Below are 15027 nucleotides of genomic sequence, written 5' to 3' on the forward strand. Positions count from 1 at the left end.
CATAGAATAATAGCTTGAGGTAAGAACCATTTACATGTGGACTCTACTGCCAGGGGGGATGCGGGTTAACAACGGGCAAAGAACCTAAACTAGGCGATACAAGCAGGGGGGAAACAACGCCACGCACACGGAGAACAAACACAGGACAAAACAGAAATCCCACCGAGCCTCCCCCTTTTTAAAGCAATCCTGGAAGAGAATATTGCATATATTTTCATTTTTATTCGGCCTTTTTTTCCACCCCCTCCCTCTTCTCCCCCACAAGGGGTTGCTTGCTGGTGTCTCGGCTTTTGTGTCGGGGAGGGCGGGTGGGTTCTATTTTATTTTAATTTAATTTTATTTTAATTTTATTTTAATTTAATTTTATTTTAATTTCTTTTAAATTTGCGGGGTGTGCGCGGGGGATACAAGAGCCCCCTCGGTGGGTGAAGAATAACGAAACGGATTGATTTGTTTTTTCGGGAGGGTGGGATTGAAACCCAACACAGCGTTCCTGACATCTCCCCGTAACTCACCCTCGTTTTCTCCCCTTCCTCAACCCCCCAACCTCCCCCGGAGGGGTTGAAAGGGGGGTTTGGGCTCAGCAAAACCCGGGTGGGTTTAGTCCTTTTAATTTTTTTATTCCCCCCGAGTGGAATTTCACCCTCCCAAGGACCCCAAATCACCAACTCAGCACCCAAAGCCATCACCACCCCCCCGAAAATCCCCTCACCCACCCCCCAAAAATAAATCTCCCCAAGACATTGCATTCCTCCACATTGCACATGGTTGGGTTGGAGCATCCAGAGATTCAAATCTCATATATTTGCCTTTTTTTTAACACATCCAGGGCTTTATTGCACAGGAGAGACCTCTCGGCCTGGGGGGAGGCTCTTTTTTTGTGGGGGGCAAAAAAAAAAAAGGGGGACCCTCACCCAGAAGCCGGCGCTGAAGGAGGAAATCGGGGAGCAAGGGGAGTGAATTTCTTTGTAAGAACAACTGGAAGGAAATAAAGACGTGACATTTCTCGGGTTGGGAATTCAAAAAAAATTTAAAAAATTACAAAAATAAAAATACCAAAAAAAAAGGGAAGGAAAGAAGGGGAAGGGAGGAGGGTCTGCAGGGATAAAGCTGAAGGAAAAGGCTCCTTCCAACCCAGGGAGGGATTTTTTTTTTTTCCCTCTTTCTCTCTCTCTCTTTTTTTTTTTTTTTTTTTTTTAAGGAGTCGGCTCCATCCTTTGCAGCTCGTAAATAAAAGCATTCCTCGGCGCTGCTGGTCATGACCATGAACGCGGGGAAGCGGCAGCACGTGGTGAGAGTCCAGACTTCCCAGAAAACGCTGCTTTGCCATAAAATTAATCCCCCTCCCCGCCTCTCCCCGATATAAAATTGAGCAAAGCGCTGCTCGGCCGCAGCACCGACGGCCCCTTCTTCCCCCTCTTCTGCCTGAAATTAAAATTCCTCTATTTTTTTAAGCTTTTTTTGAACTCGAAAATTACAATTTCCAAGCAGGCAAAGCTTCCCAGGGCCTTAAACCTGCTGTTCCCCCTGTCCTAACCCGCTCTGTCTCTCTTCCCCCCTCAACCTAAAAGACCGGGAAAATGGAAAATTGGTGGTTTTTCCTCCAGGAAACGCGAGTTCAAGTACAAAGAAAGAAAAAAAAAAAGCGTCGCATCCTTCCAGGCCTCTTTTTATTGCCCTGAAAGGCATAAAAAAAAATAAAGAAGCCAGGCGGGGTTTTTTTAGGGATCCCCCGTGTCCCAAAGACAGAAAGATCTTCTTAAAGCCGGATTTTTTAGGGAGGGAAAGAAAGTGTCGTCCTCGCTAGAAACCTGCAGGGTTTTGAACCTGGTTCGCAGCCGATCCATCTGAGCTCGATTTCCTTCCAAAAACCCCTCGAATTCTCATTTTTGTTGTCGCTTTTAATGGGGAAAAAGAGCGTCCAGGAGACAAAACGCGTCTCGAGTAACCCCACGAAGGGTGGGAGATGCACCGAGCTCCTGCTCCAGCAAGCCCCTGGAACCGCAGGGTACCAAAGAGAAGGAGTGGGTTTTTTTTCCTATTTAATTTCCTACATCTTCACCAAACCCCCCCAGCACACCAGCGTTCACCCTTCCTTTAAAATTCACATTTTCCTTCGGGGAGGGAGGATGTCATTTTAGGGTAGCGTGGAGAAACGCTGGGAATTAGGAAAGAAGGGGGGAGAAATAATAAAAATAAAATATAATAATGTCCGAAAGGTTCCGTTTTCTGGAAGGAAATTCAGATTATTTTTTGGTGTTTTTTTTTTTTTCCCTGGGAGGGTTTTCAGCGGGAGGGGAGGGGTGGGATGGGGGAGCGTTTTCCTTCTCCTGGTGACATCCTGGCGTTGGGGGCAATCCCAGCGCCTGCACCAAAGCCTCGCATCCACAGGGACACAAAACCTCGTATATTATACAGATATATCCCATTTACAGCCCGGATAATACACAGCCTTTGTCTGGCGCCTCTGCCTGGGGATCCTGGTCAAACCCAAAGATCCTGATCAAACCCAAATATCCTGATCCAACCCAGAGATCCTGATCAAACCCAGAGATCCTGATCAAACCCACAGATCCTGATCGAACCCACAGATCCTGATCAAACCCAGAGATCCTGATCAAACCCACAGATCCTGATCAAACCTACTGGTCAAACCCAGAGACACCCATCAGTCGCAAACCCTCGATTTAGACCGAGAAAACCACATCCTAAAACAAAAAAGAAGCATCTTCCACAGGGATGCGGGGTCGGTCCTTTAAGACAACACCCCTCCCCATCCCCTTCGCCTTTTCTTTTTGCCCCCATACTTTAATTTTTGCTCTTCCCCCCGCCCTGTTTACCATCGGATCAGCCCGGGAGATGCTCCAGGATCCACTTTCATCCCTCTCGAGCCAATCCGGGGGGCGAAGGGGCGAGGGGAGGGGACCCCCGACGGCCCCGACGGTGCCCGGCGCTGCACGGAACCCCTACCTGTGCTCCTGGGCAAGGGCAAGCGGCTAAAGTGGCTCTCAAAACCTTCCCTTCCATCCCGACGAGCATCTCTGGAAGCCGTCCCGGCGGAGAAGATGCAAGATTCTTATTATTATTAATTTTTTTTTTTGTCTCTCTCTCTCTCTCGCTCGCTGTCGGGTTTTCGTATTTTAAGGGAAACTGGTTATTTATTGATATTATTTCTTTATTCATCGATTTCTTAGGGAGGGGGTTGGGGGGGCTTAAGAGTGATCAGGTAAAGTCCCGGGAGCTCGGGTCAAGGCTTAGAGAGTCTGTGAGGGGTTTGGTTGGGTTTGGTTATTGTTTTTTGCTTGGGTTTTTTTTAATTTTGGTGGGGTTTTTCCCTTTTTTTTTTTTTTTTTTTTTTTTAATAACACCCGACACGGACGACGCTTTTTTTTTTTTTTTTTTTGAAACTTTAAAAGAAAGAAAGGGCTTGCTCTCTCAGGAGGAGTCTTTTCTTTTTCATGCGCCGGTTCTGGAACCAGATCTTCACCTGCTGGTCGCTCAGGTTCAATCGGTCTGAGAGCTCCCTCCTTCTTTGGCGAGTAATGAATTCATTGACCATAAACTCCCCTTCCAGCTCTGCCAGCTGCAGTTTGGAATAGGGTTTTCGCTTTTTCCGGGACCGCGTGTGCATCGGGTACCAAGGAGCACCTGGCAAAGGGTTGAGCGAGAGTTGAGCACTTGGCGAGGAATAAAAAACCACCCTTCTCCCCAAAAAAAAACCCCCAAAAAATCGGTATCCCTTTTCCTGCTGTCCCGATGCAGCCGTGGGTGTTTGGGGATGTTCCCGACCGCCTCCCGGGCCCGCGGGTGACGCGTGGGAAGGGCACTGGAGGCAGAGGGGAGGGAAAGGTGGGAAGCGTTACAAGCGGGGCACGGAGCAAAAAGGACGGGCGGGGAGCGCGGGGAAGGTAAGAGGGTGAAACCTCCCCTCCTAAATGGCAACTCTGAAGGTCGTGGGGGTTTTTTTGGGTGTTTTTTTTAAGCATCTCCCATCTCTCTCCCTCTTCCCTCGGGCAGACACACCTCTGAGATATCCCCCAAAAGCTCCCGGACGCTCCAGCAGCCTGGGATGCTCAACCACGGCTCCCTCCCTCCTCTCTCTCTCTCTCTCTCTCTCTCCCTTTTTTTCTTCCTTTTTTTTTTTTTTTTTTTTTTTATGGGATATTTACATGTTTATAGCCTTTTCTTTTAAAAGAAGAAGCAGCAGCACCACCACCACCACCTAATAAAACATTCGGGATTTCGGTGCTACCCCTAGCGGTCTCGGCACACATAGACGCGCGCCGAGCCCGGCAATGACACCCCCCTCCTCCTCCTCGAGAAGCCCCCAACCTGCAAGTTTCCAGGCTAAAACATCCCCACGAACCCACACACGGAGAGAGAGACAACAAACACGAGCAGACGCAGCCCCCAGAGCCTCCTTCCCGGGTCTTACCACCGTTGCCTAAAGTGCCGCCTTGATTCAGGGGGGACACCAAACCCCCCGCTTCTCCGGCCGTGCTTTTATTCCCTTCATTGAGCAAGGAAGAACCGGAGTCTGACTCCAAGGACTGGCAGGACGGAGGGTCGTGGGGCGCCGCCTCGGCGCTGGGATAGTCATATTTGCCGAAATTGCCCCCCATGCCAGCGGGGAGGCTGGATTCGAGGGGCAGCAAGGCACCAGTGTCCCTGCCCCTCTCCTCCCTCTTGAGCCCGCCGCTGTCGGTGCAGCTCTCCCGGTAATAACATTTGCTCTCCTCCACCCGGGCGAGGTCGCAGGCTCTGCCGAAGGAAGGGTTAATGGAGACGGGGCTGCCCAGGTAGGGTTGAGGGTACCCGTTGCAGGGTTCCGAGGACGCCCAGGGCAAGGAGCAGACGTTCTCCCGCCGGGGGTACGAGAGGGACGGCAAACCGGGCAGCTGCCCTCCGGAGGCGCGGAAATTGGGGAAGTAGAAGGTGTCTCCCGTGTGGATGTTCACCAGAGGTCCCACAAAGCCGGGATTAAGGAGGTTGTGCTCGCCCATTTCCGCGGGCCTGACCGAAAGCTTCTACTTTATTGCTATCTGACATTAAACATAGTTAAACCGACGGCTCGTGCCCATTGGTCCGGGGGGGGTCACGTGAGCCCCCAAATTACGCTGGAGGAGGGGGGGGAGACCCTCCCCTCCCCTGGCAGCCGAGACAAAACACAACAGCAAGTTCCGCCTTTTTACGCCTTTTTTCTTCCCCCCCCCCACCCGACCTTCCCCCCATAATAATAAAAAAAATCATTTAAAAGAAAAAAAAAAATCCCATAAAGCTCTTTTTTTTTTTTTTTTTTTTTAAAGCTACTCCCAGCGCTGGCTTTAAGAGCCCTAAAATGTCATATTTCAGCAGAAAACAATCGATAAGCCAAGATTTCGCCCCAAAACCCCCGCGCTTGCCCCTCCCCCGGCGACACTTCGGCGGGTGGGGGGCTTATCTGTGCACCAGAGAGGCTGCCTCTCATTAATTAGCTCCTTTATTAACTAAAACAGTTCGAATTTACAATATCTCCCCAATAAATTACTATTAGATATTGTGTCATATAAAGTTTACGGGCTTTTTAAGGAGACGAATGATGGTGCCCGCAACAGGCTCGTATTGACGCGCGGTGGGACGGCAGAGTTGGAGGTTGTTTGCGACCTTTTCTACTCCTTTATATTATTATTATTATTATTATCATCATCATCATCATCATCACCGTTTCCTTCCCCTCCTCCTCTAGGGCGAGGTGGCTTTGTCGCGGATTGGGGGGATTTGCAGCCTCTTCCCAGGCTCTGTCCAAAAAGGATGATTTCTTTTTTTTTTTTAAGCAATCCTCAATTGCTTTTATTAATGATCTGTGTCGAATACAGCAGCCAGGAGAACACGACCGCGTGCGTGGCTTCCATTTACCCGGTGTATATCCCACATGCACCGAGGAGCACACACGTATGGAGAGTAAATATTTAAATCTATTTCTTTTTTTTTTTTTTTCCCCCGCTCCCTTTTTCTGGGAACGGGTAAAAAAATTCCTGCTCTCTCACCCATTTTCTGGGGCCCGCACCCCTGGAAAGGCACACACAGACACACACAGAGCTGGTTCCTCGCCACCTTATAGCAATATATTCTGCCCTCGTAACACCACAGAGCTCTTCCCTCCCATCCATCCTCTCCTCCTGCTCGCACTGAAAGAAGCCGCTGCAAAGGAACACGAGGGGTGAAGAAGAAGAAGAAGAAGAGAAAGGAAAAAAAATCAATACAGGCCGTTCTCAGCGCAAAATAATAATTAAAAAAACGCTGGAAAAGGGAAAAAAATGCTGGAAGAGGAGCATTGCATGGAAACCGGGAACTCGCAGAGCCATCTGAGGGTGGTTTGTGTTGGATTTTTTTCCTCCCTTGTGGTTTGGTTTTTTTTTTCCTCCTATTCCCCCCTCTCCATTTCTTAATTTTTTTTTTAAGGAACACAATTGCCCCTCCACCCCGTTCGCTTGATTTCTTTTGCGTGGCTCTGCATTCCTCGCCTGCCTTTAAGCAACTCCCGAACCTTCCCCCCTCTGCCAGGTTGACTTTGCTGCGAAAGTACCGTAAATATTCCTGTAGAGGTAAAAAAACCGCTCCGAGGAGGCTGAGCCGGGCGGGTGGAGCCGAATCTCCCCAACTACCGCCTTTCCAACCCCAAAACCGACCTCCTTCATCCTATTTTTTAACATATTTCTCAACCAGAAAGTCTTTTTTTTTTTTTTTAACCCATGGGGTTTTGGGGTCACCCCCTTCCCAACCCTGCAAAAAAACCCACACACACAAAAAAATGAGGTGCCGATAAAATCCCTCTTGGAGGTTCTTCCATGGACAGCTCCCCGAAGGTGGAAAACCCACATTCCACCTTTTTCCCCCTCCCTTTTTCTCCCTGTGGAGACGCTCCATACATACCTTGCAGAGAGAGGGACGTGCACACCTTCCCACACGCTCTGCCTGTGAAAGAAGAAATACGACCACTAATATTTCTTTTTTTTTTTTTTTTGCTTAGAATGAAACTTTGGCTTTCTTTTCTCTTTCTCCTTTTTTTTTTTTTTTCCCTCTCCTTTCTAATTTTTTTTTTTTTTCAAACCTTGCCAAGGAATTTTTCTCCCTGCAGGTACGAGCGAAATAATAATAAAAAAAAAAGCTGCTCGCGATTTTCCTCCAGGAGCGTCTTCTCGCTGCACAAGAAGCTGCTCCCGACGACGCTGGGCAGGAGTGGGGAGGAATAGTTTATATAAAAAAAGAGCACGTGATCCCCCGAGGTTGCCATCTGAACTGGCTTTGTTTGCTGCCGTGTTTTTGGAAGAAAACCCTTCCTTTACCTTTGCTCTCTCCTTTGCAAAATTCCCCCTTATTAAAGACGCGCCCGGCCCTTGCAGGGCTTTGTTCTCCCGCCGGACCTTTGGAAAAGTGCATTTCTGCTCCAATCTCCGGTGGTTTTTTGGGGGGCCTTTTCCCTCCTGATGGCAATTGGAAATTTATTTATTTATTAACTATTTTTTAATTTTATTTTTGCAGGGTGAACCCAAAAATTTACTCGTATTTGAGGAGGCAGAGCAAGCGAACCTCGACCCGGGAGCGGAGGGACAGTGTCAGCTTGGGCATATCAGCAAAGGGAGAGGGAGAAAAACACCCTCCGGTTCACTTATTTATTATTCTTTTTTTTTTTTTTTTTGGAGCTGGGAAATGCCACGGCCGTGCTCAGAAATATATTAAGCGTGGAGAGGAACTCCCTGCTCTTGGTGGCCTTGAGCGGGGCTCCCAGCGCTGCTGCAGGTCCGAGGAAAGGAGATAAAACCCTCCCCTTGCCCCCCTCGAAAAATAAAATATATTCCTAAGGACTTTCAAGAAAAGCTCCCTCCTTATCCCGGGAATTCCTTACCCCTTAAAAAAACTCCTTTCCCGGTTCAGGTTGAGCGCTTGGGTTTTTGTAAATGCTCGCTTTGGCTTGAGCGCTGTTTAAAAACGAAAGGCTGAGCCGAGCCCTCCTGCCTGGGGCACGACCGGAGGCGGCTTCACCTGCACGACCCACCAGAAAAACATCCCCACTTCCACTCACGTTTCTTTAAGCAACCCCCTGCCCATTTTTTTAATTATTACTACTATTATTATTATTATTATTTGCGGTGTTCCTCCAAAAAGACAGTTCCCCAAGGCCCGCAAAAAAATAAAAATATTCTCTGAGCTTTCAGGCAGAGAAAGAGAGAGAGAGACCTTCTCGACGACGACATTTCATAATCCTCGGGGAGGGTTGATTTTTGATTTTTTTTTTTTGTCCCACCTCCACACGGGCAGCTCTTGGGAAGGAGATCTTTGCCTTATGGAAACCTCGGGAAAAAGAAAGAAATCCAGCCTCGAAAAAGTAACAGGGAGAGGGAAAGAGGCTGGAAAAGGGAGATTGCAACGCCTCAGTTCAAGGTCACTGTCTAGTGTAGTAAAAGAGGGTCGGCATCCCATGCTAATGACTGTCTCGGATGAGCATCACTCGCTGCTGCGCGGCGGAAAAACAACCACCCTAAGTTTTGGGTTGACTTTTCCGGGTTTTTCCCCTTTTTTTTTTTTCTCCCTCCCCTTTCTGTTCGGGAAATTTATTCGGGCGCTCCTCCCTTTTTTTCCTCTTCCTCTTTTCACACCGTTCGCGACCCCTCTCTGAGAAATGACATTTTTTCCCCTTCCCTCTCCCACGGGGTTCCCACCCCTCCATCCTCGGCTCTTGGAGAAATCAAAATTAAAAATCATTATAAAAAAAATCATAAACCACCCGAATTGAAATGGCCTCAGCCCAATGGCCCAAGCTACTTATTTACATCTCAGCTGGGAAGGACTTCTCCCCACTTTCGGTTTTCTCCCATGAGATGTAACCCTCACAAGGCAAAAACCACATATATATTGTATTTTCTGGCCTGGGTAAAAAAAAAAAAATCAACAGCAAACTGGGGAAATAAAGCAAATTAAAAGATCATGGCTCGGCTTTTCTCCTCATCTGAATTTCACCCCACATCGGTCGGGAGTTGCAAGGAGCTCGACCAAAGAGCTGCCTGCCCGGTTCGAAAAAGAAATATTTAGAATAAATATAGAGATACATGACATGGGGAATAAAATAAAGACGGGTTTTGGGGGAGTCCACCGAGCTGCTGTTTCGGGGTATATCATATATCATGGGAACCTGCTTTTTCTGAGGTGGGAAACGCACGTCTTGCAGACCTCTAAGTGCACCGGACGTATCAGATGATGTCTGTAGGAGATGCGGGGAAAATGGAATGAGGAGGAACTGGGCACAAAAAAAAATAAAATAAAATAAATATATGTGTAATGGCACGGCAAAACTGTAAATGGCTGCGAATAAAACCGTCCACGACACTTCAGCTCATCCGAAATACAAATCATCTGGGGCGGTTTCAGTTTTAAGGTGCAGGGAAGAGTTAAATGCCTGGAATATCAGTATATATATATTTTCCCCTGCTTTGCCAGCAGAGGATCTTCTCCTCCCATTAGCTTAATGTTAAACCTCCGTGAGGCAAAGGTTTAGTCCCCCCAAAACTCGAGGGGAGTTTGCTTTGTCCTCCGGCTCTCGTTTTGGGGCGAGAAGTTGGCTGTTCGTGCTGTAATCCCTTCGGAGGGCTGGGAAAAAAATAAAATAAAATAAAATAAAAAAAGCCAAACAACTGTAACAACAAAGCGGTTAAAGGCCTCGAATTCACGAGTCTCGAGCAAATCGCAAGCGGAGAGCCCGAAAAGGGCGATCCCACTTATTTAATGTTCCTTGTAAAGCGGGAGAAAGTGGCGGGGAGGAAAGAGGAGTTTATGAAAACCGCGGCTGGTCCAAGCGTGGGTGCTGAGCCAAAGCTGAGCTGCCTGCCAGGAAAGCAGCTCCCCCCTCCCACCCCTCGAGAAGCGGAGGCCACGGGAGACACGGGATTTTGCTGGGTGGGATGCTTAAATAGCCGTAAACACGAGGTTTTACCCCCCCTCCCCCAAAAAAAAAAAAAAACGTGCCGAGGAGGTTTCTGAGCGGAGCTGTGGGGGTTTGTGGGATGAGCACACTCACACACACGCACCGTGTCGGCTGTCAGTGCCTTAAGAAATAATTTCTTGGCAAAGCCTTTGGAAGGCTTTTTTTTTTTTTTTTTTTTTTGCTGCTAAAAAAAATTACATAAATACATAAAGTCTTTTTGTTTTAAAGAGCAAAGCCCTTACATAATATGTGGGAAGGATGATCAGTAAGAGTTCTACTCACCTCCTCTGCGAGAGGAAGAATTCCCTCTCCTGATGGGGAAGTTGGTCTTGAAAAATGTGATGGGGGAAAAAAAGAGGGAATGTGAGGGAAAGGAGGGGAAGGGAAGGGAGGGGAAGGGAAGGGAAGGGAAGGGAAGGGAAGGGAAGGGAAGGGAAGGAAGGGAAGGGAAGGGAAGGGAAGGAAGGGAAGGGAAGGGAAAGGAGGGGAAGGGAAGGGAAGGGAAGGGAAGGGAAGGGAAAGGAAAATTAAAAAGAAGGAAAGGAAAAATAAAAAGAAGAAAAGATAAATTAAAAAAAAATTTAAAAAAGAAAGAGGGGGGGGGAAACAAGAAAATATTGAATGGCAGGGGATAAAAAAAAAGGCGAGGGAAATCCCTTGGCCGGGATTTTGCCATAAAGGCTGCGGTTGGGAAGTTATTCAAAGTCCCGGCTACAAAGGGAAGAAAAGGCTAAACTTGGGAAAACTTCCTTTTCAGGGCTTTATTGTTGGCCATTAGCCCGCCTGTCTAGACTTCAAATAACACCTTGTTTATCTGTAAACAGGAGCGGGAGCTGACTGGGGCCGGCTGGAGAGGAGAAGATCAAGGGTGAGGGTCCTCTCTCTTATTATCCCCCTCAGCTCGTGATGTCAAGGTCAAACAACGCCTAGTCACGGTCAAGGGTAATACAGGAGTGACGTCAAGGCCCGACCTAATACCCAGCGAGCTCCGGGCAAGGGCGTTCTTGGATAAATAAGCAAGGAAAAGAGGAGCCCGACATTCCCCAGTCCCATTTCCTAAGGAGAAAATAGGTGGGGGAAAGGTGGAAATTAATGGGATTTGGGTTCCTGTCGCTCCTCGGGTCCCGCGTGCGCGCGTGTGGGCGCAGTTTTGATTTTCCTTTAATTTTTTTCTTCTAATTTCGCTTTTCGTTTGTTCTCCTCCTCCAACGCTCGTCGGGAGAGGGTGACCAAGTAACTTGAGTTGTGGGTGGTGTTTAGCGCTTCTTCTGGGCAAGCAAAACAAAACAAACCGCCGAACAAACCCGAAAAAACCTCGTCTGGCATCGGCAGGAAGGATTTATCACCCCAAAAAATTTAGAAAAAATTAATGGGAGTATTATTTTTATCCCACCAGCCCCAAAGCCGGTGGTTTTTTTTGGTTAATTTAATTTTTTCCCCAATTATTACAAATTGCCCGTGGATTGGTGCGAGGGGAAAGGGAAGGGGAAGGTTTGCCCGTCTCGTGTCCCCTCCCTGCCTTCCTGGAGGGTCCAATCCGGCCCCACTTCGTGAGGTTCTGAGTATGTCGGGGGATGTCCTGGGGTTTATAAACCCCCCAAAAAAACCCCTCAACGTCGCCTGCCCGGCTCTGGGGCGCTGGGGTAGCCCCGAGGTGGAGGGATGGAGGTTCCCACCACACACTGAAAAAAAGGATAATTTAAAATATTGTGGGAATTTAGATCTCCTGGTGTCCCGGTCTCTCCAATATCTGCCAAGCGAGGCCATCAAACCCCCTCGATGCCTCGAAGTGAAATGAATGAATGAATTTGTTGGGTTTTTTTCGGTTTTACCCTTATTTTCTTTTTGGGTGGGGGTTTTACCCCCCACTTTTTAAGTCCTTTTTGGTCGACACACCAACCCTCTCCCCCTCCAACCCAATCAAACCACAAATGACAAAAAAACCTCACAGAATTTGGGAACTCCGTGAATAACTCGCTCTCAATTCACCCGCACAGGTAAAGAAAATAACAAAGCCTCTATCCCCGTCCTCTCATCCCCTCTAACTCTTTCTTTCAACAACCTCGCTTTCATCCAATTATTTACGTATACACCTATAATTTTTGAGCCCGGAACCAGCGAAATTCAGGTACAGCGGGGAAAGAAGAGCAGCCACGGTAAAAAGAACACGTTCGCTGTTGGAGTTCGGATTTGGGCTTGTCTGGAGCTGCTCTCGGGCACCGCAGTCACTGCACGCACAAGCTTCTTTTTTATTTATTTATTTCTTCTTTTTATTTATTTTTAAGAGGAAGAGCCTCTTTTTTTACGCTCAAAACACATCTTTTCTCGGCTCCGGTGGGTCAAGGCAGGTTTTTACCAACGATTTAATCCCGCTAGGGGTGTCTCGACCAGCCTCGGTTATTTCCTGGCTGAGCGCCTTTAAAAAAAAATAATTAAAACGCGAAGGATTCGGTGCTTCCAAACCACCGAAATTCTCCCAGAGAAACGCGGGAAAGCCCCTCGGGTCAACACCTGGGATTTTCCGCCGCCAGAAATCAGGAGACCCCATTTTTTTTTTTCTTTTCCCCTACCACGGAGGGAAGGGGAGATGGGAGGACCCAACCCCTGGTTAGGAGAATTCCCGGAATTAGGCAAAGATTTGGGATCATGAGGTGCCTTTCTGGGAGTGGCACCCTCGGAGAGCCGCTGTTTCATCCCACGCGTGGAGTCTTTTAGGCTCTGTGGGTGTAGGTACAGCCACTCATTCTGTAGGTACAGCCACGCACTCTCCACGGACACAACGGCAGGCACCTTAAATGAGATTTACACCCCTCTTCCCACGACGACACAGCGGGTTGCACCTGCACGTAGTGATACATCTATCTAAATTTTATATATATATATAATATAAGACACCAATATTAGCATTATTATCCCCTCACCATTTCGCGGAGGGTTGCACTTGCCCAGATTTTATATATATATATAAATAAATTTATATAAATAACAGGTTGTGATTTGCCGTTTATCAGATGGGATAGACCCAGAGGCAAAAAAGATACCCGGAGCACACCTCAAACCCCACGAATTAGGAATTACACACCCCCACTGCCAAGCCCTGCACACCTACAGGTACCATATATATATAATAATATATATATATATTTCAAATATATATATATACCGACTCCAAGACCACAAAAAGAAGCGGACATCCACCATTATATCCACGCGCCATTATGTACCCACGTATAAATAAATTAATATATCGTTATATACATCCACTTAGGCACAGAAATTCGAGCACTGAGAGCACCTAAACGCGCATTTGGGTGGGCAGCGAGGCCGATCCTCTCCCCCTCCGGCTTTTGTCCTCCCCTCGCACCCCACGCTCGCCGCAAATTTACCCCACGATAACATTGTTTTAGGTTACGTCCCTTTAAAAGCCTCTTCTCCCCCCTCTCCCCTCCCCTTCGGATCATTTAACGAGGTGATTAAATCTCGCCAGATATTAAGGTAAGATTGTAACGCGCCCCACGGAAACAATTTCCTCCCTCTCGGGTTCCTTTAGCGGAGGATCCGCGGGTGCGGAGCCCGGAGGTGGATTTTTATTTTAAGCTGAGGTCGGAGTCGAACAGGTTTTGGAGAAACGCGATTTCAAAGAGATTAGAAGCGTCCCCTCAAAGCCATTGCGTTTTCGGGGTATTCGCGAGAGGGAGGAGGAAAAATAAGGAATAATAAAAAAAAAATTAAAAAAAAAAAAAAGGAGAGAGAAAAAAAATTAAAGAAAAATGAAATTAAAGGAAATTGAAATTAAGGAGAAAAGGAGGTTAAATAGAAAATAAATTAAATAAAAATGAAATCAAAAAGCGCGTTGTTGGTTCAAGCTCCGCGGATTTTATTTTCTCCGCTTTTCACTCCCCTGGCAACGCATCTGCATCCCTCGCCTGATTTCGGCAAACCCCGCGTTGAGCGGTTTCGGCCCGAATTTACCGAATTTCCACCCTTTTTTTTTTCCCCCTTTCTCTACAGATGCTCCTGCCCGGGCGGTATTTGTGGGTTTGGGAAAGGGGAGGGATGGGGAGAAGCACCGGGGGCTACAAAGAGGTGCACAAAGAGCCTTTCCTCAAGGCAAAACCGACGACAACAAAAAAAAGATATTTATTTCTAAGAAATGTCATCTGCAGTCGGTACAAGTCATCTGGACACCACGATTTATATACATATACAAGACATTTAAAAAAAAAATAAACCAAACAAACCAAAACAAAAACAAAACAAAAAGAAAAAAACGCTTTTACATCTCCAAGGAACACTGTGGATAATGAGCCGGTCGAGAGAGGGAAAGAACCAAACCCCAAAGACAACATTGTGCATTTTCCCGGCTTGGCAGCGGAGAAGAGACATTCCAGTTTTCTGGTAGAGATAGAGAAACCCCCATGAGAACATATATCCCCCCCAAAAAAATAAAATAAAATAAAATATAAAAGTCTCGTAGAGCAACTCGCTCCCACCCAGGACCTCAACCCAGCGGTTGGGATGTTGGGGCGACCCCGGGCAATGGTTTTTCTTCCCCCTCGGTAGCAGCTTTATTCCTTATTTTCCGTCCCTAGCGCCGAGAAAACACGAAGCTGACGCGGCTTTGCCGGGGGTTCTCCACACATTTACACATCGGTGGGTGAAAATGGCCCGAGAAACCAGAGATTAGCGGAGAGGATGAAGGGGGGATCGGACTATACAGCATTACAAGGCGACATCTCTCCTTTAACTACACCCTTAGCTTATTATTATTATTATTTTCTTTTAAAAATATACACAGTTAAACCTGATCGATGGGTTGTTTTGTTGTTGGTTTTGTGTTTGTTTTTTTTTTTTCTCAGAGCAAAACCGGGGGGTTTCACAGTCAGAGCTGGGCGAAGGGATAAATCAAAGATGCCTTCAGTGTGGTTGGGTTTCTTTTTTTTGGGGGGGGGGGACACGCGAGCATCTACACTTGTGAATGTCGGTTTGGGTTTGGGTTTGGTTTTTTTTTTTTTTAATGACGATTACTTTTAAATAATGACTTGGAATCAGCAGGATCCCCGTGGATG

At 47.4% G+C, this 15027-nt stretch overlaps 1 protein-coding gene across 1 annotated transcript; it reads right to left on the bottom strand.

Moving 5' to 3' along the window:
- Positions 1–3409: 3409 nt before the first annotated feature.
- On the bottom strand, positions 3410–5003 carry HOXC12 (homeobox C12). The gene is made up of 2 exons (XM_050334235.1): positions 4436–5003; positions 3410–3648 (listed from the first exon to the last, which is right to left on the bottom strand). Exons 1-2 carry the CDS (start codon positions 5001–5003, stop codon positions 3410–3412), a joined length of 807 nt encoding a protein of 268 aa, XP_050190192.1.
- Positions 5004–15027: the final 10024 nt, after the last annotated feature.

This window comes from Myiozetetes cayanensis, unplaced genomic scaffold (genome assembly GCF_022539395.1).
Source record: "Myiozetetes cayanensis isolate MyiCay16 unplaced genomic scaffold, myiCay2020 scf51, whole genome shotgun sequence".
NCBI lineage: Eukaryota > Metazoa > Chordata > Aves > Passeriformes > Tyrannidae > Myiozetetes > Myiozetetes cayanensis.